Source organism: Diorhabda carinulata, chromosome 6 (genome assembly GCF_026250575.1).
Source record: "Diorhabda carinulata isolate Delta chromosome 6, icDioCari1.1, whole genome shotgun sequence".
NCBI lineage: Eukaryota > Metazoa > Arthropoda > Insecta > Coleoptera > Chrysomelidae > Diorhabda > Diorhabda carinulata.
In genome coordinates this window covers 20,824,849-20,848,355 of record NC_079465.1, presented here as the reverse complement: position 1 = coordinate 20,848,355, position 23,507 = coordinate 20,824,849, and the positions used below count along the sequence as shown (strand labels likewise).

General features: G+C 31.9%; 3 protein-coding genes, 1 long non-coding RNA gene and 1 pseudogene across 5 annotated transcripts; 3 read left to right on the top strand and 2 right to left on the bottom strand.

The window, feature by feature from the left end:
• The first annotated feature begins 320 nt into the window (after positions 1–320).
• Positions 321–4,315, top strand: LOC130894926 (sister chromatid cohesion protein DCC1). The gene is made up of 3 exons (XM_057801969.1): positions 321–565; positions 626–1,684; positions 2,857–4,315. The coding sequence occupies exons 1-3, from the start codon at positions 549–551 to the stop codon at positions 2,960–2,962; spliced, it is 1,182 nt and encodes a 393-aa protein (XP_057657952.1). The 5' UTR covers positions 321–548; the 3' UTR covers positions 2,963–4,315.
• On the bottom strand, positions 1,828–2,212 carry LOC130895202 (histone H3.2-like; annotated as a pseudogene).
• LOC130894927 (dr1-associated corepressor) lies at positions 3,444–15,257 on the bottom strand. 2 transcript variants are annotated; one of them, XM_057801971.1, is made up of 5 exons: positions 15,070–15,257; positions 14,944–15,016; positions 14,346–14,607; positions 6,027–6,440; positions 3,444–3,668 (listed from the first exon to the last, which is right to left on the bottom strand). In XM_057801971.1, exons 1-4 carry the CDS (start codon positions 15,109–15,111, stop codon positions 6,029–6,031), a joined length of 789 nt encoding a protein of 262 aa, XP_057657954.1. In that variant the 5' UTR covers positions 15,112–15,257; the 3' UTR covers positions 3,444–3,668; positions 6,027–6,028. The 2 variants fall into 2 exon arrangements, with proteins under 2 accessions (XP_057657954.1, XP_057657953.1); XM_057801970.1 differs by lacking the exon at positions 3,444–3,668 and having other exon boundaries at positions 5,864–6,440; positions 15,070–15,256.
• On the top strand, positions 13,086–13,414 carry LOC130894928 (uncharacterized). The gene is made up of 2 exons (XR_009059412.1): positions 13,086–13,250; positions 13,312–13,414. It is a non-coding gene; the product is annotated as an uncharacterized LOC130894928 (long non-coding RNA).
• A 1,139-nt stretch (positions 15,258–16,396) lies between the features above and the next one.
• Positions 16,397–23,208, top strand: LOC130894925 (inositol monophosphatase 3). The gene is made up of 4 exons (XM_057801968.1): positions 16,397–17,766; positions 19,444–19,586; positions 19,646–19,766; positions 22,892–23,208. The coding sequence occupies exons 1-4, from the start codon at positions 17,292–17,294 to the stop codon at positions 23,128–23,130; spliced, it is 978 nt and encodes a 325-aa protein (XP_057657951.1). The 5' UTR covers positions 16,397–17,291; the 3' UTR covers positions 23,131–23,208.
• The last annotated feature ends 299 nt before the right edge of the window (positions 23,209–23,507 follow it).

Genomic DNA, 23,507 nt, shown 5'->3' with positions numbered 1-23,507 from the left:
ATTAGTTTAAGTTAGGTATATATGTCTATGGTTTAAGCGAACCTTCTACAAGACCATAGACACAGTACTACTGAAATGCGTATTTGATTAAAATCGTGTTCAAATATTAGAGTGAAATACAAAGAAAATCATCCTTGTTAAACGTTTGAGATGTTCTTTCTAATTTCTCATATCACCGTTCTGTTTCTCTACTCCATTATTTCATTCCACTTATCACCGCACAGTGGAACAAAGATAGCTTTACCTTAGCGTATATAGATTGTTTCTATCTAAAGCTGGCACAACTTTTCAATATAGAAAGTATATGAATCGCATAGTATATAGTATTACTATGTCTATGGATAAGACCCTTGAATCGAAATATCCGTTATCGATAAAAGACAGAATAATCGATTACTGTACCCCTTATCAATGCTCTGTGATTTTAACCATACAATATATTCAAATTAATATTTTTAAATCAAAATACTATTACATGTAAACCAAAAAGAAAATAATTATTAATACATGCTATTATCTGGCATTTATAATTCACAGCTTTTGTTATAATGGAAAATAAGAAAGAGTAAGTTTAACTTTAACTAGATTTAGTAGTTACTTTGTTTTTGTATTTCATTTATTCTAGACGAAATTTGAAGAATGTTGAAGAAATTCTTTCTTTAGCGAAACTATCCCCTCGAGAATTAAAACCAGTTTTCCAAGCTTTGTTTTTTACGGATAAAAACTTACATCAACATAATTATAAATTGTTACAATTGGATTCGCAATTATTAGAAGAAATAAATGTGGGATCCAAATTATATTTCAAAGGGGAAAAAGATGATGAAGTCGTTATATGCTCAGATACAAAAACATTTCATGTTGTAGAAGCCGAAACCTCTAATAGCTTATTGTTAACACATGGTGCAAAATTTAATAAGGATATTGAAGATGATGTAGAGTCCACAGTTAGAGATGTGACTGTAGCAGGAATATTTTATGATTACTTGGAAACAACATTAAATAAACCACATTTAAAGAAAATCGACAAGTTACTAGAAAATTCTTTATACAAAGGACCAGAATATGAATGTGATGTAGACATTAAAAATTTATTTACTTTTGAAGAATTGTGCGACAAGGTACAAGCTTCTATTGAAGAAATAAAAGAAGCGTTAAACTCAATGACTGTTGTAGAAATAAATGGAAAAATTAGAACGTTAGATCTTGAGTATCATTTCCGGGTATTAACATATATGCTTAAATTAATTGATGAAAATTCATGGGAACTTGATGAAGTTGATTTCCAAGAAACTTTAGATTCATTACAAACTTTAGTTCCCAAAGAGATTCTCGAAAGTTTATTTGAAAAATATACTGAAGAATCAAAAGAAATTGATGGAATACCTTTATATAAATACAGAGAAGATAGAGTGTGTACATTTTTTGCTCAAGTTTTATTACATCAGACTGGAAAATTTAATTTAGATGAATTTCTGCAAGCTTGGAAAGAGTCTGTGCCTGAAGGTCTAAAAGCAACAGAGGAAATGTTATATGGAATCGCCATTATTGATAGAAAATCAGTTCCTAATACTATAAGGGCTTTTGAAGAGAGCAGCTTACCAGAAAATATAAATGAAAGATTTAAGATTTTGTTCAGTGCTAAAGAAAAATGGACTGTGCCAGAAATATCACCTTATATCAAGTAAGATAATATATTTATATAAAATAGAATTCACATATACTTACTATGTTAAATTATTTGTGGTTCTGAATAGAACTAAAAGAATTGTTTTAACTTACAATATAAAAAATCTATTATAATCAAATAGATAAAATTTAATTATATCAAAGAAATTGTTGGTGAATTCTTATAGCCAATTCTAGCATTATGTTGATGCATTTAGTTTGAATGGCACACAGATTAGTGTCTTCAAATAGATCTACCAAATAAGCATCGCTAGCTTCCTAGGAATCCATAACTGATGAACTTGGAAAATGTAAATCTGTTTTAAAATCCTGTGCAAATTCACGACTTAATCGTTGAAATTGCAATTTTCTGATAAGTAATTCAATACTCTTTACAAAGAGTAACACTATTTGGCCTATAACGATGAGGTTTTTTTACGCCACTAGTAGCTGGCGCGCTTTTACGGGCAGCTTTTATTGCCGATTGTTTACAAGGAGCTTATGCTCCAGTAGATTTTCCAACTGTTTGTTTGGTACGGGACATTTTTTTATGAAAAATTTCAAAATTTATTTTTATGTACTCTTTACAAATTTGGTCCATTATTTATTGATTTTATTGATGTTTATTTAGAGGGACCTTAGTAAGCAGTGCTTTAATGTAAGAATCAAAAATTTCTTCCCTCATTTTCAAAAAGATAGATTGGTGGGATGATAGGATTTAGTTTCGGAGCTCGGACTTCACCATGCTTAAGACAACTCTGATATCTTTCCAGGACTCAGGGATGGGACTCTATGTGAAGCTAGCACTATGAGCCTCCTCATGAGGATTGGTAGCTCTATTAGGATTAGAATCCGATTGATTTCTGGGAATGTGTACGGCTTGAAGGAATCCACAGCCTATGCTATACTTTCTGCCGTATATATTTAGGAAGTAATCATATGAGATACCTGTTTTAAATTTTTTACCTTCTGACAAGGTCTGTTTCTTTCTATAATGATGGAGACTGGAAATTAAGTAACTGAGAGAAGCGACAGTTTTTTAATATGTGAATGTTCGAAATCAATTTACTTTGTGTTTTGTTGCCATTTTCAAAATTTGAATATAGTAATTATAACAGGGTTACAAGGGGTCGATAGCAACCACTTTGAAAATTCCTGTACTAAATCATTTTTTTTTTCAAATTTTAGGCGTTTGACAACTGAGAAACTGGATGTTAATGCTTTATTAGCGAAACATGCTAGAGCTTCAAAAGTAGATGGAATTAAATACTATTCTGCAAAGCATGGGAAGTGAAGTCCAATAGGAATTAAATTTTGAGTTACAATCTGAGTTTGAATTATCAAATATAATAAAACCAATCGAAAATATGGGAAAACTTATGGGAAATACCAACAAAAAATGAATAGAACTCATTTGTTTGTTATAGTGCCTCATAAAGGGCAATAGAAAATTGTTTTATATTGTTGTTTAACATAAAGCTTTTTTCATATCTCCAGCAATAGTTTTATGGATTTGAATCATTTGTTTAAATCTCCTATACTCGTGAACAAAGAATTGACTCAAGTCATACACTCATATTCAAAAGTCTAGCAGAATATCTGTAGATTCCATTCTTTCTCCGATTTTAGCAACTCAAAGCCTTTAGTCTTAGCTTTATAATGAGTGGTCTATGTTGTTATCGAGTTACTTTTTTGGCAAAAAAAAATAAAATGGAAAGGATCATAAACAATGAAAAAGGATTACAATAGTAAAGAAAATACAAGCTTAAATTCGTCAAAATAATAATTTATTTAGAATTATCTTATGAATATTTAGTATTTTTTCTTCTGGTCCTACTAACAGCTTTCAACCGCTTTTTTATGGATCGATTAAGTTTATTTACTTCTGAGGGACCCTAGTCCGAAGAAGTATGTAAATTTCCATATGACACCCTCTATATCGTGCTACCATCTCATAGTCAAGCGTGAAAATCTGTTATCCTCTTCATTGCCATTACATTCTCCAAATACAAATAATGACCGTTACTTATGAATGATTTTGAAGAACTACTGTTGACGTTTCGAGTTAGCAATCTTGTTTCAATTTAAATTTAAAACGCCGCAATTCTTAACTAATTATTTCCCAAACATTGAAAACAAGTTTTCGAAAGCTCAGAATATATTAGAGTTAGTACACTTTGGTGTTTAGTTTTGCCACATTCCCACAACGAAAACGCTCTTGTATAAATATATATTTCAAAATGACAAAATTATTTTTTTTATAATTTAGTATTAAATTATAACATGTTTTGACACATGAAAAGAGAGAAAAGTCAAATGTCAAATCAACCTTGAAATTAAAAATAACAAATATTAAAATAATCTTCCTCTAGCAGTCTGGATTTCGATAGATTTTGTTATAGAAAAAAATCATCAATTTATAATTGTAAAGAAAATAATTGAAAAATTGTAAAAATTTAGTTATTAGGATAAATAAGTACTGAGATCATTGGTTATAAATCAAACTAAAATTTTAAAATATATTTTAAATAAACATTTAAAATATTGACAAATTGTACGATATGTGAACTATTGAGAGAGACAGTGAACCAAAAGTTTATTTTAAAAGTTGTAATATAAATGTCAATATATGTGGTTTTTGTAAAAATATTCGAATATTAAAAAAATATAGTTATAAATGGAAAAAATACTGATATATAAAAGAAAAGAAAAAAAAGTAAAAAGGGGAATCTAGTGAATGAGGACAAAGAAGCTGGTCGGAAGGTGTTTGTGTATGAAGAAGACATAGTTTTCGGGGGGAAAATTTAAAAATTTTTTAAAAACTTGTTCGGATATAATAATTAATGAGAATAAATTATAGTAATGAATTTAAAAAAAATATAGTTTAGTTCCTCAATTATATGGAGTGATATTGTTTGTTGGTAACATTGGGGAAGAAGTGAAGAAATTCATACATATGGGATTAATTATAAACTAAAGGTTAGTGTTAGTGTATTTATTGGTACCAATAAAAAAATGCATGTGTCGAGTTCTACATAAAAAATTATAATAAAATAATTAATCCTGTTGAATTCAATTCAATTTTTTTTTATTTTTATTGTTATTATCATTATATGGTTGAGTTAATTATAATTCTTCATATATAAATATAATACGAAATAATTAAAAAATATATAGTTAATTTATCTGTATATTCAAAATAAATGCCAGAAATATATAATAAAAATTATGAGCTAACCAAAGAAATTATTAAATTATAATAATCAAGTTCTTTTGAAAATTGACGAAATCATCGATAATATTGTTGAACACCTTATAAAATCAATCCAGATAGCAAATTATGGCTCAACCCCAATGAAGAAAAAAATTACTACATCCAAAACTCTTTCGAGGATAATTAAATAAAAAAATATGGACAAACGGAAATAAAGAAAATTTGGTTCACGCTGACAAGACTAAGTTAAATCATCGTGACTAATTTTCTAGCCAAACACGAAACGAAAATCATCACTCAGCGACAGTATTCGCCAGTTTTGGCTCCACGTGACTTTTTCCTGTTTAATCATTACGCAAGTGGTGGAGATTCGATTTTTTCAAAACTCAAACTATTGGAATTGCTGTATTGAGAGTCTATTGTACATGCAATGCATATTTTCAGTAATTTCAACAAAACTGACACCATTTATTCAAGGTAATATCGTAAAAACGTGAAAATTTTGAAAAAAACTACGTTGGAATCATCAGGTTTCTTATTAAACAAGGTTTATGGATACGACGTCGAAGTTGTCCAACAATCTGTTCCGGAAACCAGACGAAACCAAAAAAATCCATTATAATCGATTGGTAGACAGTCAATTCATATATTTTTCACCACGAAAATGCGCCGTCACATTCCTTCATGTACGTGACTGATTTTCTAGCCAAATACGAAACGAAAGTCATTACTCAGCGACAGTATTCGCCAGTTTTGGCTCCACGCGACTTTTTCCTGTTTAACCATTACGAAAATGTTGGAGATTCGGTTTTTTCAAAACTCAAACTATGAGAATTGCAATACTGAGAGTCTACTGTACATGCAGTACAGTAGACGTAAAAAATTTGAAGAGCTGAAACACGGAAGAGCGGTAAACGCAATCTATCAAACGTGAGAAAGTGGTTTAAACTGAAGTTTGGGGTTTAAGCTTCACTTGTAAACACGCGCCTAAAAAAATGGTAAAAAAGGGGGGATATTATTAAGCATTTTGTTGTAGACAATAATTTAATATTTTTATTTCGTTCATGTATAAAGTTTTAAATTAAATGCATTAACAATTCCGGTTGTTTTTGTTAATTAGTAATCAACTTATTTTAAAACTTACCTTCAATTATCATAATCTTCGTCAATATATAAACTATTATCGTTGCTATTTTGACTGACACGGTTAGTAATAGGTAGTAAAGGTGGTACGTTATCGTTAGGATTCACTTTACTAATCGATAAATTACTTGAAGATCTGCTTGTAGTTGTTAGTTGGGGAACGGTGGGTAATTCTTCGGAAGCTATCGTTATGTGCAGTTTTGGTTCATCGGGTTTTAACAGGTTATTAACTGAAAAATTTATCTTGGTACTTTCGGCATTTACTATTTTAGGTCCATATTGTATAACGGGTGTTCTGCTCGTCGAAGAACTTTGTTCGTTATCTTCTGTACTAGGAGACGACGGGTGAACTTCTGTACATGGGATATTTTTTTCTTGGATACTTCCTTTCGTCGTTCGATTCTTATTACTAGTACTGCGCAAAAAAATATTCCTCATCTAAATGCAAATTACGTTTTATTTAAGAAAGAAAGAGCTGAATAGCTCTAATTAAAAATTAAGTAATATACATGATCTGATCAAATTTGACCCGGACTAGTGCATTTAAACTACGCGAAATTTACGATGCCAAAAATTTGGGTCAAATTAAATTCCTATCAAGGTATATAAAGCAATCGAACATATAATTTGAATGTTCCCCATCATTTCCGTGTATGAAAAAATTTTTATTCAAGGTCAAAGTTAAAAAAATGAGTTTTTGGCTATAATGATTGCACGAGAAATACCAAAGCTGCATACCAACATCGTCGAACTTTAGCAATATCTTCGTAAATTGATAATTTATTTGATGAACTTATGATAGTTTCCAGCAGTCAACAGAAATTTCTTACAAATACAAGTCTCGGTTCATTTCAATGGTGAAACCATTAAATACAACAACTTTTTAAATCATTATATCTCAGAAACAGTGACTTGTAGGAAAAAAAGTATTAATACATTTTTTATAGATAATTTTATGATCTACAATTTTCGTCTAAAGTATTTTTATGATAAAACTCACCGTTTTGCTGAAAATTGCGAAAAACTTATTTTTTTGACCCTTGACCTTGAATAAAATTTTTTCCATACACGGAACTGATGGGGAACTTTTTAAATTCTATGTTCGATTGTATTTTAAACAATTGCAGCTTGATGGGAATTTATGTAATTTCGAATGTCTAAATTGACCGGATTATATTGACTAAGAGAAAAAAGTAGAACAGGAGTTTGCTTTAAATTTTATGTTTCCAATGCAATTATGGCTAAGGAATCGTTCAAAATGTTATGTTTCGCTGGTAACTGAAAACATCGATGCTGTGCGTAAATTGATATTGAAAGATCGTCATATGACGTACCGTGAGATTGAGGCATACTTGGGCATAAGTTCCACTCGCATACATTCAATATTGCATAAACATTTGGCTGTCAAAAAGTTTTGTTCGAATTGAATATCCCATAATTTGATAATCGCCCAAAAAAAGCTTGTGTCGATTGGTGTAAAGAAATGCTGCAAAAATTCAATTACGGTGCTTCAAAATCTATTTAAACCCGAAACTAAACAACATTGTCGCCATTCAAGACGAGCCAAATTCAACAAAAGTTGTTACCGCACGAATCAAATGGTCGCCTGTTTTTTTGGAAAAACTTGACATGTCGTCACCGTTCAATTAGAGCAACATAAAAATGTCAATTCTGAATGGTATACCAACATTTGTTTGCCAGAAGTGTTCGAAAAAATCAGAGAAACAAATCGCAGATGAATCATTCTTCACCAAGACACACATCAGTTCAAACAAAAACGTTTTTGAACAGTCAAAACATCGGATTTATGGATCATCTACACTACAGTCCTTGTTTGGCACCCAATGATTTCTTTTTATTCCTACAGATCAAATATAAATTGCGAGGTTTTTCTACATCTAAATGGATATGACGTCGAAGTTGTCCAACGATCTGTTGTTCCGAAAACAAGCCGAAACCGGAAACATCACATCAAAATCCGTTATAATCGATTGGTGGACAGGCAATTCATATATCTTTCACCACGAAAATGCGCCGTTACATTCCATCATGTCCGTGACTGATTTTTTAACAAAATACGAAACGAAAGTCATCACTCAGTGACAGTATTCGCCAGTTTTGGCTCCATTTGACTTTTTCCTCTTTTCAAAACTCAAAAATCTGTTTCGGGGAACGCAACCATCCCAGCCAAGGCTTACAACAAATGTGTGGAAATTTGAATTGATGTTACTTGTATCGCGTGAAAAATACGTAAAAATGTTTTTTTGATCAGGTCTAATTTAATCACATGGTACACGTTTTGATTCAAAAAAGTACATTACACATTGTAATATTTGTGCTTATCTCCGCGTCACTTTCGCTACTTCTTTCCGCCATTTCTTTAATGAAAAGTTTCCATTCTACGCAACAGGAACGAACACGAATGAGTGAACATGCGGGGACATTTCCCCTTTTTGCTCTATGTAGCAGAAATTTAAGTTGGTGTATTTCGCGAATCTTCGCTTTTTTGTCGTTGAAACCTTGCCAGAATATAGAGCTCGAAATATACTACAAGATGGCGTTCATGCCGCAAAATGATCTAATATTGGCCATCCCCCCTTTTTAGTCTGTACTCTTCATTTACGACAAACGTAATCATGGATATATAAAAAAAAACAATAATAATTGCCTCTAGTAAGTGCAATATTTAGATTTTTTTCAGAGAGTGTACATTTACAACTAAATTATTTTATAAATAATAAATCGAAATAAACAAATTTATTTATCCATCCTGTATAAGTATTAATCAACTCGCTATACATTTTTTGTATTACTCATCACAAATCTATTGCTGACATCATAATTCAAAGGTTTCCATTCATATGTTGACTGAATATTACTCTAATTGCGAATCTGATGCAATAAAAATAATCAAAACATTAATTCAAACAATTTCATTGATAAGGATATTTTAAGGGTAATTAACTGACAAAATAACGAATATTGGTTCAAACCACGTATAGAAATTGAAAGAAATACTATTATTAACCCTTATCCGGATAGTCTCAGTTACTGACCTAAAAGAACAGTCTAAGGTATCAATTTTATTATTGGGGCAGTCAGTAGGATTACAGAAAAATATTATTATTCACTTACATTCGATATTTTTTCTTTCAAGTTATTGCGTAACTCTGGTTCACTTTTTTGACGTCAAACTTTACACCGACACTTTTAATAAGTTATTGTTCGTTGCTAACTAGATATCAATACATCCTCATAAATATGCGCGTTGATATAGAGCAACGACAGTAGGATATCATTTCAAGCAAAATTTTTTTTAAGTATTTGGTAACAGCCAACGAAAATTATGAAAGTATGAAAGACAGATCAATACTCGCGCCTCTTAAAAAAAGATGTTGATCAAATTATTGATGATACAAACTTCCCACATAGTACAGAATCTACCTTAGCCTTGACTCAATGAAAAATCAACCTGAAGGAGTAGTTGAATTTACAACAGAATTTCTCGATATTGTCAACATTTCAGACTTAATTTAGGCGAATCACAAGGACTATGGAATGGTGTAAGATTCGTGTGTATGTGTGTACGCACGTGTATATGTGCGTATTTGCTTATGTGTGCGTGTGCTCGTGTGAATACGCGTGCACACGTTTGTGTTCGTGTGTGTATGCGTGCGTGCATGTGTTTGCGTGCCTTCGCGTGTGTGTGTGTGGGCGCACGCTTGTGTGTGTGCTTGCACGTGTGTGTGAAAGAAAATGGCTTGGAAGCAAGTCTATCAGCCACAGAATTTTTTAATGATTCTGTCTAAATACTAATTTTAATATTCTTGATAAAATTTACTAACAGTTCTAAAGTTTGTCGGTTATCTATGCTTAAAAGGTGTGTATGGTTTGAAGGTAGGGGTGTTTGGTTTAATAAGCGACTGTAATAAATTTTTTCTTTTATGAATGTGATTGCTACACTGCATCCAAAGGAAATGTGATTGAGATCAGCATTAGAGTTATCATCGCAGGTACAGGCTGATGATTGTAAAATACTCAACTGACAATATGGTCGGCGTATCTCCCATGACCAGTCTTCATTCTAAGTATACTTGCTGAGTAAAATTTCGAAGTTGGAAGGTTAATTATATAGGGCACTTACACGGTTTTCGATAGTTTATATACAACCTCTATTATATTTTTTGTTAATTATTTGATCAATATCTATAGAGAAAAAAATGATTGAATATTCAAAAATTTTGTAGGTAGTTTAAACATTTCAGTAAGGCCGTCATATTACGTGCTTTCATAGGCACATATGTTAGGAGACTTGATTACCAAATTGTCGAGAAAAATGTACTGAAACACAACTTAAATAGGACAAGGAAAATGGCTGGGAAGGCCTGGTATTACGCCTTCATGGAACGGCATAAGGACAAGGTTACCCTTGGACAACTTCTTTAAATCGAGCTAAAGGTTTTAATAGGAAAAACATTTTTGATGTGTATGAGCAAATACTTGACACTAACAAGCTGAATGCTAACAAAATATTCCCAGCAGTACAAAAAAAGCCCCAAAAATACGTAGGTGGTAAGGAGTATTAACCAGCAGTAAAAGAGGTGCTAATACAACAATAGTCGCCTGTGTAAGTGCAGCTGGTCAATTTATTGATAATATTCAAACGAATGCGCATGAGTGATCAATTTAAAAAGAGAACTGCAGCTGGAAGCTTGGTAACCGTTTCGGAATCCAGTTACATCAACCTTGAGCTGTCCTGTCAATGGTTGGAACATTTTACTTTTGTCATGAAGCCAACAAAGAAATAAAAAGTTATGCTGTTGCTCGATGGGCACACGACACACAGCAAAAACCTTCAAGTTCGCAAGCGAGAAAGGCATCGTTCTGCAGCAATTACCATGTCACACCAAGTACAGATTGCACTATTTTACGTGTCATTTTTTAAGCCAATGAATACTTTATGCACCCAAGCCATCGAATCTTGGATGCGTTCATATTTTGGCAGTGCTGTAACCCAGTATCAAATAAGCCGGCTTATTAATGAGACATATGAACGCGCAGCCACGATCGGTAATGTTGTCAATGGATTTAAAGCTGGTACCTAGCTTGTAAACCGGAACATATTTCAAGATCATCGAGATCGATGTTACCAGTACTGGACAAAATGATTCTCCAACATTTCCTATTCCAACTTGCAATATGCGCGTATGTGTCCCACGAATTCAGAAGTAGCCCGAATATTCTATCCACATTGTCCAAGAACAATTTACAGGGTAAAGGCTGAGGCGCCCAAAAAGCTACTGAACTGACTCCGTATAAAAATGATTTAGAGACATCTCAGCAGAAAGCTGAACTTTCCAAAAAAGTTCCATTGCAATTAAATAAACTGAAAAAGCAGACGATAAACAAAATAACTAAAGTAAATACAACTCGTTTTAAACAAAACAAGAAAAACTTAATTATAAAACAAGACGCAGTGAATAGTCGACTGAAGAAGAAGACATAGTCTTCGACAATTCAGAAGATGAAGAAGAAAATGATTGTACGAAATGTGGGCGAAGAGACTATGATAAAAAAGGACCAAAAGTGGATACAATGTGTGCGTTGCCATAACTGGAATCGTGAATCTTGCGCCACTAACTCCGATGTTTGTGATGATTTTCTGAATTAATCTTATTCAATCGGTTAGTTTTAGACTTGGAAGCGGACATATAGATAAAAGAACCATAGTCAAGCATTCATCGTATTAGAGCTCTGCAATTCTACACTGATTCAGAATAGGTGGAGACGAGTTATCAAGGAGAATTTAAGGTGAGTAAATAGATTATGTAAATAGAATCCGGTGTCGGTTGCACACTCACACACAAACCACGAGCTCACAGTTCTTTCCGATTACGTGTAGTGTCCTTGAAGCTTTCGAATTTATAGCTCCTCCCCATTTATACTGACTCTTTCATACAGGTAATTAAAATCATATTCACCGACCATCCAATATTCCAAAACATTCACGACATCTACCGAACTCTTGATATAACAATCTCTTTCATCTGGCTTCCAACGCACACTGGAAACGAATCTGCACATCGCGATGCCAAAGAAGCCGCAATGAATCCTCTTTAAATCCTAGTTCAGCATGTCGATGATCTAAAGACTAACTTCAAAAACTTCATTCAAGAATCTTGTCGCTAAACAGGATGTCCCACGATGAATTAAAACTATCTGTATATGGCAAAATGCTTATAGTAAAATCATGAAAATTTTTACGTTTGCGTTTTTGGATACGATCTTTGTAATTAAAATATTTTCGAAGATGGCCGACTTCCGGTTCTACAAATAACAAAGTTGTTATTTGTAGAACTGTAACTTTGTTATTTTAAATGGAACACCCTGTATATTAATACATTTTTGAAATCTACGTAAAATTTTAGTATACTTTTGTCTAAAAACTTTTTTCGAAAAATTCATACTTGTTGAGTTATTAATTTTTTTTGTAAAAAATGTGACTGTTGCAGACCCTTATAAATTATTTTTTTACGAGGACACCCTTAAAAATATGAAAATGGTTTCTTTTCGGTTGGTTTTAGCAAGGTCAGACGTATTTGGAACTATGTTGAAAAAATTTACATTTTATACAGGGTGTGTATAAAAAGTGTTCAAAGTTTAACTTATTAAATATCAAATTTCTTTATTTTTTTAAAAAGAACCACCCGGTTTTTTCTATTTTAATGTATTCAGGGGTAAAAAATAAGGCAAATTCATATATACTATCCCATACCTAAACCGAGCTAAAATGGCTCGTTCTCAATTCAATAACTAATAAATAAAATTTAGACCAACACCTGTATCTCTAAAAATTTACAGAAAACATTTAATATCTGGATAACGTTAAGGTATATGGAGCACTATACAACACCCACCCATTTGCCCCTAAACTTTTTGAATAGGTGGGAAGCTGCGACAATAAGAAGACTCCGCATCAACCACAAAAAACTATCATCAAAACTATTTGATGTCGTCAGAAAGTCGCCCTGTCTGTCAAAATTTTGACGCTGTCGAGGCTTGTGAAATAAGATCGCATTTTTTTGAGAATGGTGCAAAATAATAGACTCTCCCCAATAGTTGGAAGGTGAGGGATGAATTTCAAAATAGATGTTATTTGAGAATCATGAAGCAGTATTCTAGTGTTATTTTGTTGCAAATCCGCCACATCCTAGTGTATTTTGAGGTCAGAGTTGAGGTTTAGTTGCAATATCCACCAAGTCTAAAGGCAAATGCTCCATTTTTAGGTTCAAAATCTGCCAAATCCTACAATAGGAGCACCTAGTTTCTCTGCGAGCTATTTACCCTTTATGCTTTATTTTTCACAAGGTGTTTGGATTGATTGAGAAAGATTTGAAAAAGAAGGACATTATTCTTAAACCAGAAGAGTATGAAGAAGTTCTGGGGAAACTTGGAACCGTTGATCATGTTGGAGTCCTGGTTAAAAACTGGAAGTCTGATTCTGAAATAGTGAAAAAAAAAACCAAACTTGTGGCACTTGTGGATTACAGTAAAAAAAGGACAAGAAGAAAAATAACATTCTGATCGATGGTGAAGTCTTTTATAGAACTGAAACTTATCAAGTAAAATCTGTCACAAAACCAAAGTTTAATATTTCTCACATAAACTCAAAAGCCATCAACAAGGGGGTTAGCCTTAGATTTCATTGCACCGACAGAAATTCTAATGCATTTATATCGCATACAATTTATTTGATGTAAATTTGTATAACTACTCAATCCATATAAAGAACATCCATTGTAATAGGGTCATAGTCACAACTCATGGTAACAAGTCTATGCAATCACATAATAAAAGCAAAAATTGTTACTAGTGAACAATCCAGCAAAGAAGCACATATACAAAGGATAACCCTTCCAATTCCAATTTGACGGGGTTCACTTAAAGTCAATTCCAGTCTTTAGGCATGGCATATTATATGAGGCATATTCTAGAGTTAAGAGTCAAATTATGTTTAAAGTTTAGCTTCCAAATGAAAATCCTCAACATACGTGCAATATAATATGGAAGGAAATATTAGATTAAGACCCTTTCAATATTAAAGCTGTTATGACAAAATATAGGTTGATAAACTCGTAATTTTCTATTTAAATAACTAGTTATTATTATATCAATAAAATTGAAAATTATTATTCATATTTCATCAGTATATAATTCTTATTTAAATATAATTTCTAGAAAACACAATTTACCAAAATGAATAATATAAAGTAAAGCTCGGACATCCAGGTACTAGTGATAAAATGAAAAGAATATTTACCTAACTAAACTTTGACTTGGTTCATCTACAAAAGCTTCTTCTTTTTGAAAAGAACCCTCCTCGAATAAAGCATTGTTTTCATTATCTTCCTGAACACTAGCGTCTGGAACATTTTTAACTAGATCTTTCAAAAAATCAAAACGACTTTCTGACAAGATACACTGTTTCATATGGGACGGAGTCAACGTTTTAGCATTTCTTGCTTGCGTTATTTGCATAGATTTTGTTAAAAGTGATTCAACAAACAATTCCAATGTTCTAGGTATGTAAATATTAAGGAATTTTCTTTAATTATTGCAAAACACCATTATGGCTTTCAAAGTACAAAAGACAAATAATTGAAGGATTTATAATATTAACTGATGAATATTTAAAAAAAAAAACAGTAAATATCGCCTGTAAACATATTCACAAATTAGTTATTCTTCATATAATAATAATCCTTGTAAAATGTAAAGATTTTAGAAAAAATAATATTTACAGTATGGTAACAATATGAATTTAACATAACTAAAAATGCAATCTTGAATAGTAATTTCAGAAAAATAACTTCAATGATGAATAGAGATAACTACACTGCAAATTATGAAAAGGATATAGATTATAACTGGTACAGCTTGTGCTACTTTTCCAACTTCTTCGTCTGTTTGCATAATTTTTTTTATTCTACCCTAAAATAAATTTAATTATAATTTGAACGGAATCATTATTAAATAATACCTACAGCTGGAAACCTTGCATTATATTTTTTCTTTTTTGATGGCATATTTTTATTAATTACTGAACAATGTTTAATGTCAACAAGTTTACAGTAGGTTAGAGTCTAGATATTTTGTATTTAACAGTTGGTATCAGTTCTATGTTTTTAAAAGCCAAAGTCTGTTTTCTGTACTTGAACTATCTGTACTCGGTCAGAAAGTGTACTTTGTCATATAGAATTTCCAATATTTATTGCAGTTTTTCTATACAGAAATAAACCAAAACATCCATCGATTCAATGTTAAAAAATAATAGTTGCTTTCTAATTTATTAAGTACTTTCTGCACGAAGCCCATAGGTACATGCATTTCGCGAGCGGAGTGGAAATACAGCACACATGCTTGGCACACGACAAACAATGTTGGTATTTCTAATTCAAGGCTAAAAAGCGTGTTTACACGGTCCACAGATGTTGCAAGCTCCAAGTTTATGTATTTCGTGCCGTGTATGACACATGCGCACTAGGTCGAATTGCCATATTTCGCATTTTAATACCAAATAATCTGAGCTAGTGTTCCTGGAGAATAAATTCATCGTTTATTTTAGTATCCATGATAAATCAAGAGACGTCCCAATTAAACTTGACCCCAAAAAAACAACAAAACTGGTGCAAAGGCGCATGTGCAAGCTCTGTTCGCAAAGTAGTTGGCAAAGTTCATTAGAAATGGGTCAATTTTACGTCGAAGAGCGTGCTATTTCGTCCTTCACCCACGAATTGCATTAGGAATTTACCTTAAGTTTTACGTGTCAAGTGTGAAATTTCAAAACATACTAAATTATTTGGTTATTTGTCGCTGTGTACAGAATACTAAAAAACATAGAGTTAATTGTCGGTGGACCACTCTCTATCTTCCCATACTCCATTCTGATTGTTTGGCTATGATGTCGAGTTTAGAGTGGTGGTAAGGCAAGATTTCAATAGATAGAGGTAAACGTATGTTCTTTCGATAGTACAATTCCACTTATATGTCGCTCTCTTTATCTTTAATATTAACTCTATACAGAGTTTTGTTGCTTACAAAATTGAAACACTTCTTTGCAACCAGACTTTTCACTATACGTTATTAAGCCCTTTAGTTTTCTATCAAATAATCTGAGGGAATAATGTTGTGGTTCTAGTTCAAGAGTATATTTAAATAAATGCCTACATAACCTCAATTCTACAGTTTGTGATTAAACGTAATTTCGAAGCTCATGAAACCCAAACATTTTTCTGGTGTATGAGTGGCAATGGAATAATCACAGAACATACTAGGGTATGTTCTGTGGGTATAATGCAGCTGCATATATGTGCAGCTGTGCTTGAACCACACATTTAATGGTATTCGAATATTTCATTAATCGTTTGAATAATAAAACTATACAAGCACATTTTATTACTTAATTGGATACATAAAATTGATGGCTTTAATTTAGGAATAATGGAAAGAGGAAAGAGGAACTTCAATCTATTTTCTATTTATTTACGTAAATATGCGCGTATTCAAATATACTATGCCTCTGCACTAGTATCATCTATGTATTGTGTTTGTAATTACATATTATAACTTTAAAATCATTGAAATATTTGTTGGAAATACGACGATAAGTGATGACAACTACTATTTCCTTTTTTATGTCCTCGGAGATATAAGAATCTTTCGTAAAAACATGATCTACAAAAACTTTTGATTTTTATTACTTTTTTGTGCGTTAATTTTTCCATGATATTTGTTTATGTTGAAATGCTGAGAAGCAGGTCAAATAACCATAAAGATATAAAACAGCCCTAATCGCATTTACCCACTGGTCTAACAGGGTAAAAAGAATCATAATATAATACCCAATTAACTCGATCCTTCTCCGAATCACAATGAACGTAATTCAGGTTAGTTTATGGATTACCATATTGAAACGTGATTCGGGTTAGTTTCTGTATATTTCAAAGCAATGTAGTCTTTTATCATCATAAATAAAATTCTTTTTTGACAAGATTATTTGTTATTTGTATGGAGCTCTATGATTTTCTTAAACTGCCAGTACTCAAATTTACAAAAAAGAAGACTAGAAAAGTTCACTCATTGTTTTGATAGTTAAATCATAATCAGTTAATCGTTATTTATTGATTGTCTTAATGTTAACGTGATATATAAAACTATAAATGGATTATTTTTAACTAGTAGATAAATATGTAGATAACTTTTTGAAATGAATTTCGGAGGTGCAATACGCTTAAATAAGTTTGGCATATTTATTATAGTATGTATTATTTTTGTGTTTGGGTTACACATTTTTTCCAAAGATGCTGAAAGTAAGTCAGAACCTAAAAAAATAAATTTACGTACTCTATTAAACGTGGCAATAAAAGCAGCAGAAAATGGTGGCAAAAAGATAATTGAAAATAAAGATAATCTAAATATTAAAAGTAAAGGATTAACAAAGGAAGGTCTTCCTGAAAGGGTTACAAACGCAGATGTATTATCTCATTGTGAGATGCTTAACACTATAAGGAATCATTTTCCTACCATTACACTTATCTCAGAAGAACATGTCCAAAGCTGTGATGATAAATCTAGTGATAATTCTATAAAAGACTTTGTAGATACAAGAATTGAAAGTTTGATTAACGAAAATGATATAACAATTTGGATAGATCCATTGGATGCTACTCATGAATTCACAGGTGTAGTATAATTTATATTAAGTTTTGTGATTTAATTTACATAAATTGTAATCTGTTAAGTAGCACTTCCTACTGTATAGACAGTATATATTATGTATAAAGTTTTGAAAAAACTATTGCGATTGTGACTATTTTCAATTCTGCTATTATATCTGTGTTCTTGATTATGTTTTCCCTAGAAATTCCATGATTTCATTTATATACTTTATTTCTAAAGCATTTATTATCTATTTTTCTTGCAAATATACATTTTAACTAACTTTTCTGTGTATTGGTCTCAAAGGACACAATGGATTTAATGCATAAGTGTATGAAGCAAATACATATTGGTTTGAATTCTTTTGGTTAAATTTTTCTCGATATTTTTTTTATTAAATTAAGGTAATTAAATGACTTGCATGTATAGCTTTTTCTATTTGTGGGAATCATTGATTTCAATATACTCCTCGCTATCGTTGCCCCTCTCTTCAATTTCATATTCATTACATTTTTGCTTTTCTTTTCGTGGTTTTTAAATTTTAATTGAAAACTATAAAAATGGAAAAGTGTCAAATAACAACTAAAATTCAAAAACAAAGAAAATAATTCAGGATGTGGTGATACAGGTGTTTAATGTTAGAGCAAAAAAACCTTGGAATCAAGCAAAAAAGGCAAAAATAACAGTTCGCTAAATATTTTCATTCTTTTGAGTTCAAAAATTGAAAATACCCTTTCGTTTTCTTGGAAGTCAATAGAAGTAATCCACATATTTGGTGAAAATGTTAAGAGTATAAAAATAATGCAATTTTTGTCAATCAATATTGTGATCAATAGAAGTAGCCCAAAATAACCTTCTGAAGTTATCATTAATTGCCTTTGGATTTAATCCATAATCATAAAATAGTCAATATCTCCATGTCTGTTCACTTTACTTTAGTAGGCAGGATGGTACATGGTAGCCCGATCAGCTAAGATCAGAAAACCATACCACAAGGTTGTTAAAATGGTACATGTAGAGTTTTTGGAGCTGAAACATTTCAGTAGCAAAACAAAACATTGTCCAAAAATGAGGAAAAAGTGAAATAGTTCCAGTATCACAAAATCAACATTAAAACAATGTACTATAAATACTGGCTAAGTGATACACAGCGATACTTAATACTTAATTATTCACTCTCGTAGTTGATTCAATTACAAACATTCACGAGATGGCAGGAGGGAAGAATGCGTTGAGAACGAACATTAATGTGATCTCTTCATGGTTTTCTTTCATACATAACAGTATTGTTTTGTTACATATAAATCACGTTAAATTAGATTAAGTAGATTTATGGGTGATAATTATTGCAATCTTGACATAATAAATAAATAAACTATCATATATCAAAGTTTCAGCTTTTTATTATTAAAAATAAATTAACTATAAACCAAAAACTTGGATTTAGTAACCTTAAAAATCTTTGTGCGCCAATTCCCTGTTTCAAGATATAGTGGATTACGTTTATTACTTTCCAAAGCGACAATTTTCCCACTGGGCATTTACCCGCCCCACATTACTGCTTGTTGCTTTTTTTCTAATTTTCTCCTCAAGTTTCCCAGCTTTTCTTATTATTATTATATGACTTATAATTCTATCTACTATTCGATCATACATGATCAAACATGAAAGTTGACATAGAAATTTATCTAATTTTTTAGAGAAATTGTACACCTACGTTACAACTATGGTATGTGTAGCAGTTAAAGGTAAACCAATAATCGGTGTTATTCATAAACCATTTGATAAAAGTACATCATGGGCTTGGGTAGGAAAAACTAAGTCAACAGACTTAAATGTTCAAGTAATTATAATTTTTCAATTTTCAAAAGTCTTATTTTTTATTATTATTTTTTTTTTAAGGAAAAGTCTACTGAAGATAATCTTAAAGTGATTGTATCTCGTTCACATAAAGGTGATGTAGAAAAAGTTCTTCAGAAAAACTTTAAACAAAAAATAGACGTCGTCATTGCTGCAGGTGCTGGTAAGTTGATATTTAGTACAGGTAAATTAGGCGGTTTTGAGCTAAAACCTTCAATTAAATTGTGCGGTTTTGATTTACTAGATTCTGGAAGGTTTTGGGATTCTAAATAAGTCTAGCAACTCTTAACAAAATTACGGGCACGGATTTTCGAAATTTCAGATCTTGATACTCGAAAAAATTTTGAAACACGAATAACTCGAAAACTATGAGGAATTTGGAAAAAACTGCTGTAACAAAAAATGTACAGTAACCTAACCTCAAAATTTTCACTGTAAAATGGGTTCATGTACACAAAAACATTTTGAATTGCGGATAACTCGAAAACTATGAGGATTTCGACACAAACTGTTGGGAAAAAATGTGGAGCACAACATTCTGTAGAAAAAGGTTTAAATTTTTTCCTATCCCCAAAATTTTTAACTCAAAATGGGTTTATACACTTAAAAATATTTTGAATCGCGAATAACTCGAAAACTACGATGAATTTGAAAAAAATGTGCCGGAGCAAAAAATGTATAGCACAAAATTCTCTATAGATTGGTCTGCAAGCATTTTTTCCTAACCTCAAAATTTTCACCATAAAATGGGTTCATGTACACAAAAACATTTTGATTTGCGATTAACTCGAAAACTATGAGGATTTCGACACAAACTGCTGGGAAAACAACGTGGATCATACAACATTCTGCACAAAAAAGATTTAAATTTTTTCCTAACCTCAAAATTTTCACCGTAAAATGGGTTTATACACTCAGTAACATTTTGAATCGCGATTAACTCGAAAACTACGATTAATTCGAAAAAAAAAAGTGCCGGAGCAAAAAATTCTCTACAGATTGGTGTAAGCATTTTTTCCTAACCTCAAAATTTTCACCGTAAAATGGGTTCTTGTACTGAAAAACAAATTTTGAATTGTGGATAACTCGAAAACTATGAGGATTTCGACACAAATTACTGGGAAAATAATATTTATGCAATATTGAATGTATGCGAGTGGAACTTATGCCCTAGTATGCCTCAATCTCACGGTATGTTACATAAGGATTTGCAATATCGATGTTTCCTGGTACAACAGCCGATTTTGAAGATCTCTCAAGTATCTGTAAACTATTCAAATAGCATTCGTATGAAGACATGTTCTGAGTACGTTCATCATTAAATATGTCAAACTTTATGATGGCAATGTCAGGTTTAACATCATTCATATCTAAAAACTTAAGTAGCAACCCTCATATTACACTTTCTAATATTGTCTCAACTTTTTTTTCCATAAAATTTTTCATAGCACATTTGGTTTTTTATTTTTAGCCCCTTAATTTCTTCCCTGAAATCTCTTTGTTCTTCCCGTGATTTCTTGATTTTCGTAGTGGATTCGCTAATCTCCCTCATTTCTTTCATTATTTCAAAGCTTTTCTTCAGTTTCCTTCGACATTTCACTGGAGAATTTTTGTGTTTTTTTCTAAATGCTTCATTCTTATCCTATTCTTTAACTTTTTGTTCTTCTCAGGTATTCGTCTTCACTCATCTGGTTTAATATTGATTGTGAAATTCCATCAAAATAGATGCATTAAATGAACTGAGCGTTTTAAATCAGTTTTTCATTTTCTTCAGAGCCGGATTTTCCAATAGGCCCGGGTCTATGGGCGTAAAGTACCAGGGGGCGCACGGCCGTGAAAAAAATTAAGAAAATATTCAGAAATAGAAATAGTCATCAAACTGTAAGGGGTGCATGTTTGTGGGCTTGAAGCTACTGTAGCAGCACCAATAGCCATGCTTTGTTGCAAGAATGCTCTGCGGGTTGGATCGTTTGGTTTTAGTCCCATAAACGTGTTAACCTCAGAACGAGTTGAATTTCTCAAAAAATGATAAAATTTGAGTGGTGTTCAGGCAATTAACATATAAGTCTGATATAATTTTTCAATAAAGTTTTTTAGCAAAGTAACTTTAACCAGTCCAAGGGGCGAAAAAGATGGTCGGGTCTAGGGGCGTGAAAATGATAAATCCGGCTCGGATTTTCTTTAAACCTTCCAACTTGTTTCTTTAAACCATCGATTCCCAAAGTAGTCCTAGGGAACCATGGGAAGCTCTACAAAAGGAGTGAACTCGAATTTCCAAGTTAGATCTAATTTTTTTAGCGATTTGGTAATATGTATGGTGTAAATGTATCAACTAAAACTTGTGATAAGTATTTTGAAAGTGATTTACGAGAAAAAAGTTCTGCTTTAACGGACCCCCTATTTTTTTTCACATTTTTCAAGAATTTTTTTGTGGGAAAAAAGAAATATTCGAAAAACTTTTTTTGTGTTTTGTTCCTTGTTTATTAATGTATCATAAAACATTTTTTTCACATTTTTCACTCCGTATGATGGCGCTGGGGAAGCTCTCGCGTCAGGTGTTGTCATCTCCGCAGAACTCTCTTCAACGTCGATCTGAAAAAAATATACCGATTGTTTTCGTTAATAATATGATATTTTGAAGAGAAGTACACAGGAATTTGAAGAAATATTGATTTTTAAAAAATAGGCGACCTTTGAAATTAAAGAATGATTTTTGAGCAAAATTTCTCGTCGAAAATAAGCTGTAACTTTTATAATAATTGAGATGTCGAAAAAATTCCATGTACTTTTCTACCTTTATTGGTACAGTAAAAATTTTAAGTCGATCGGATAAAAATTGTTCGAGTTCTGCTGCGTGTCGCACACAAAAAAGTGGTTTTGAGAAAAACGCGTTCAAAGTTATAGGTTTATTAATTTATGCTATAAATTAAAATAAAAATATCCACCTTCGATTAGCAATGCCGGCACCATTTAACTGGCCTTCAAGCAAATCGTTGTCTCCTGATTCTTTTGCAGCGTCTGTGAGCGAGCATTTCGCGAGCTGGACCCGCGCTGCGTCGGTCTCAATACCGCGATATCGGTTTCAATATTAACTTGAAAATGATAATTTGGAGCGTTTAATATTCAAAAACGAAACGATTTGATACGAATAGCGTCGCTTCTATTCGCAAACTGAAGCTATGACGCTATCACTGAGCCAGAAGAATACATTCAAAAGATACATTAGATACAGAATATACATACATATAGAAGATACATTTATCATTTTGATACTTTTCTCAATTTCAGGTTATAAAGCATTGGAAGTAGCAAAGCATAACGTGGATGCGTATGTTCATATAACGGCTATTAAAAAATGGGACATATGCGCAGGGAACGCTGTAATCAATGCTTTGGGTGGGAAGATGGTAAACAAACTTGGTGAGGAACTAGATTATAGCAAGGATGCAGAAGTAATCAACGAAAATGGTTTAGTGGCATCTATAAATAATTATAAAGAATTTATAGGTAAACTCGATCTTAATTAGTTGGTAGATAATGATATCAATTATGATAATTATTCAATATATTTTGTTGATCAGAATAAAATTAAAACTATGACTTTACCTCACTCTATCAATTTATATTGGATTGAATTTTGATTTGTGTAACGTTTGATAATACCGTCAATTGGGGTAATTTTGCCCCTCGGAATATCATTTCCCAGTTTTTGAAAAAATGTTCAGTACCTAAAATGGTTAATCCAAGTGACACCAGAGGAGCCTAATATACTTGGATCAATCTTCCCTGATGTTCCGCTGGTACCACTGTGTTTTTGGCGGTCTAGGAATTTCTTATCATTCCAAAGATAATACCGTCAATTGTGGTGATTTTTTCCCTCGGGGTATCTTTGCACAGTTTTTGA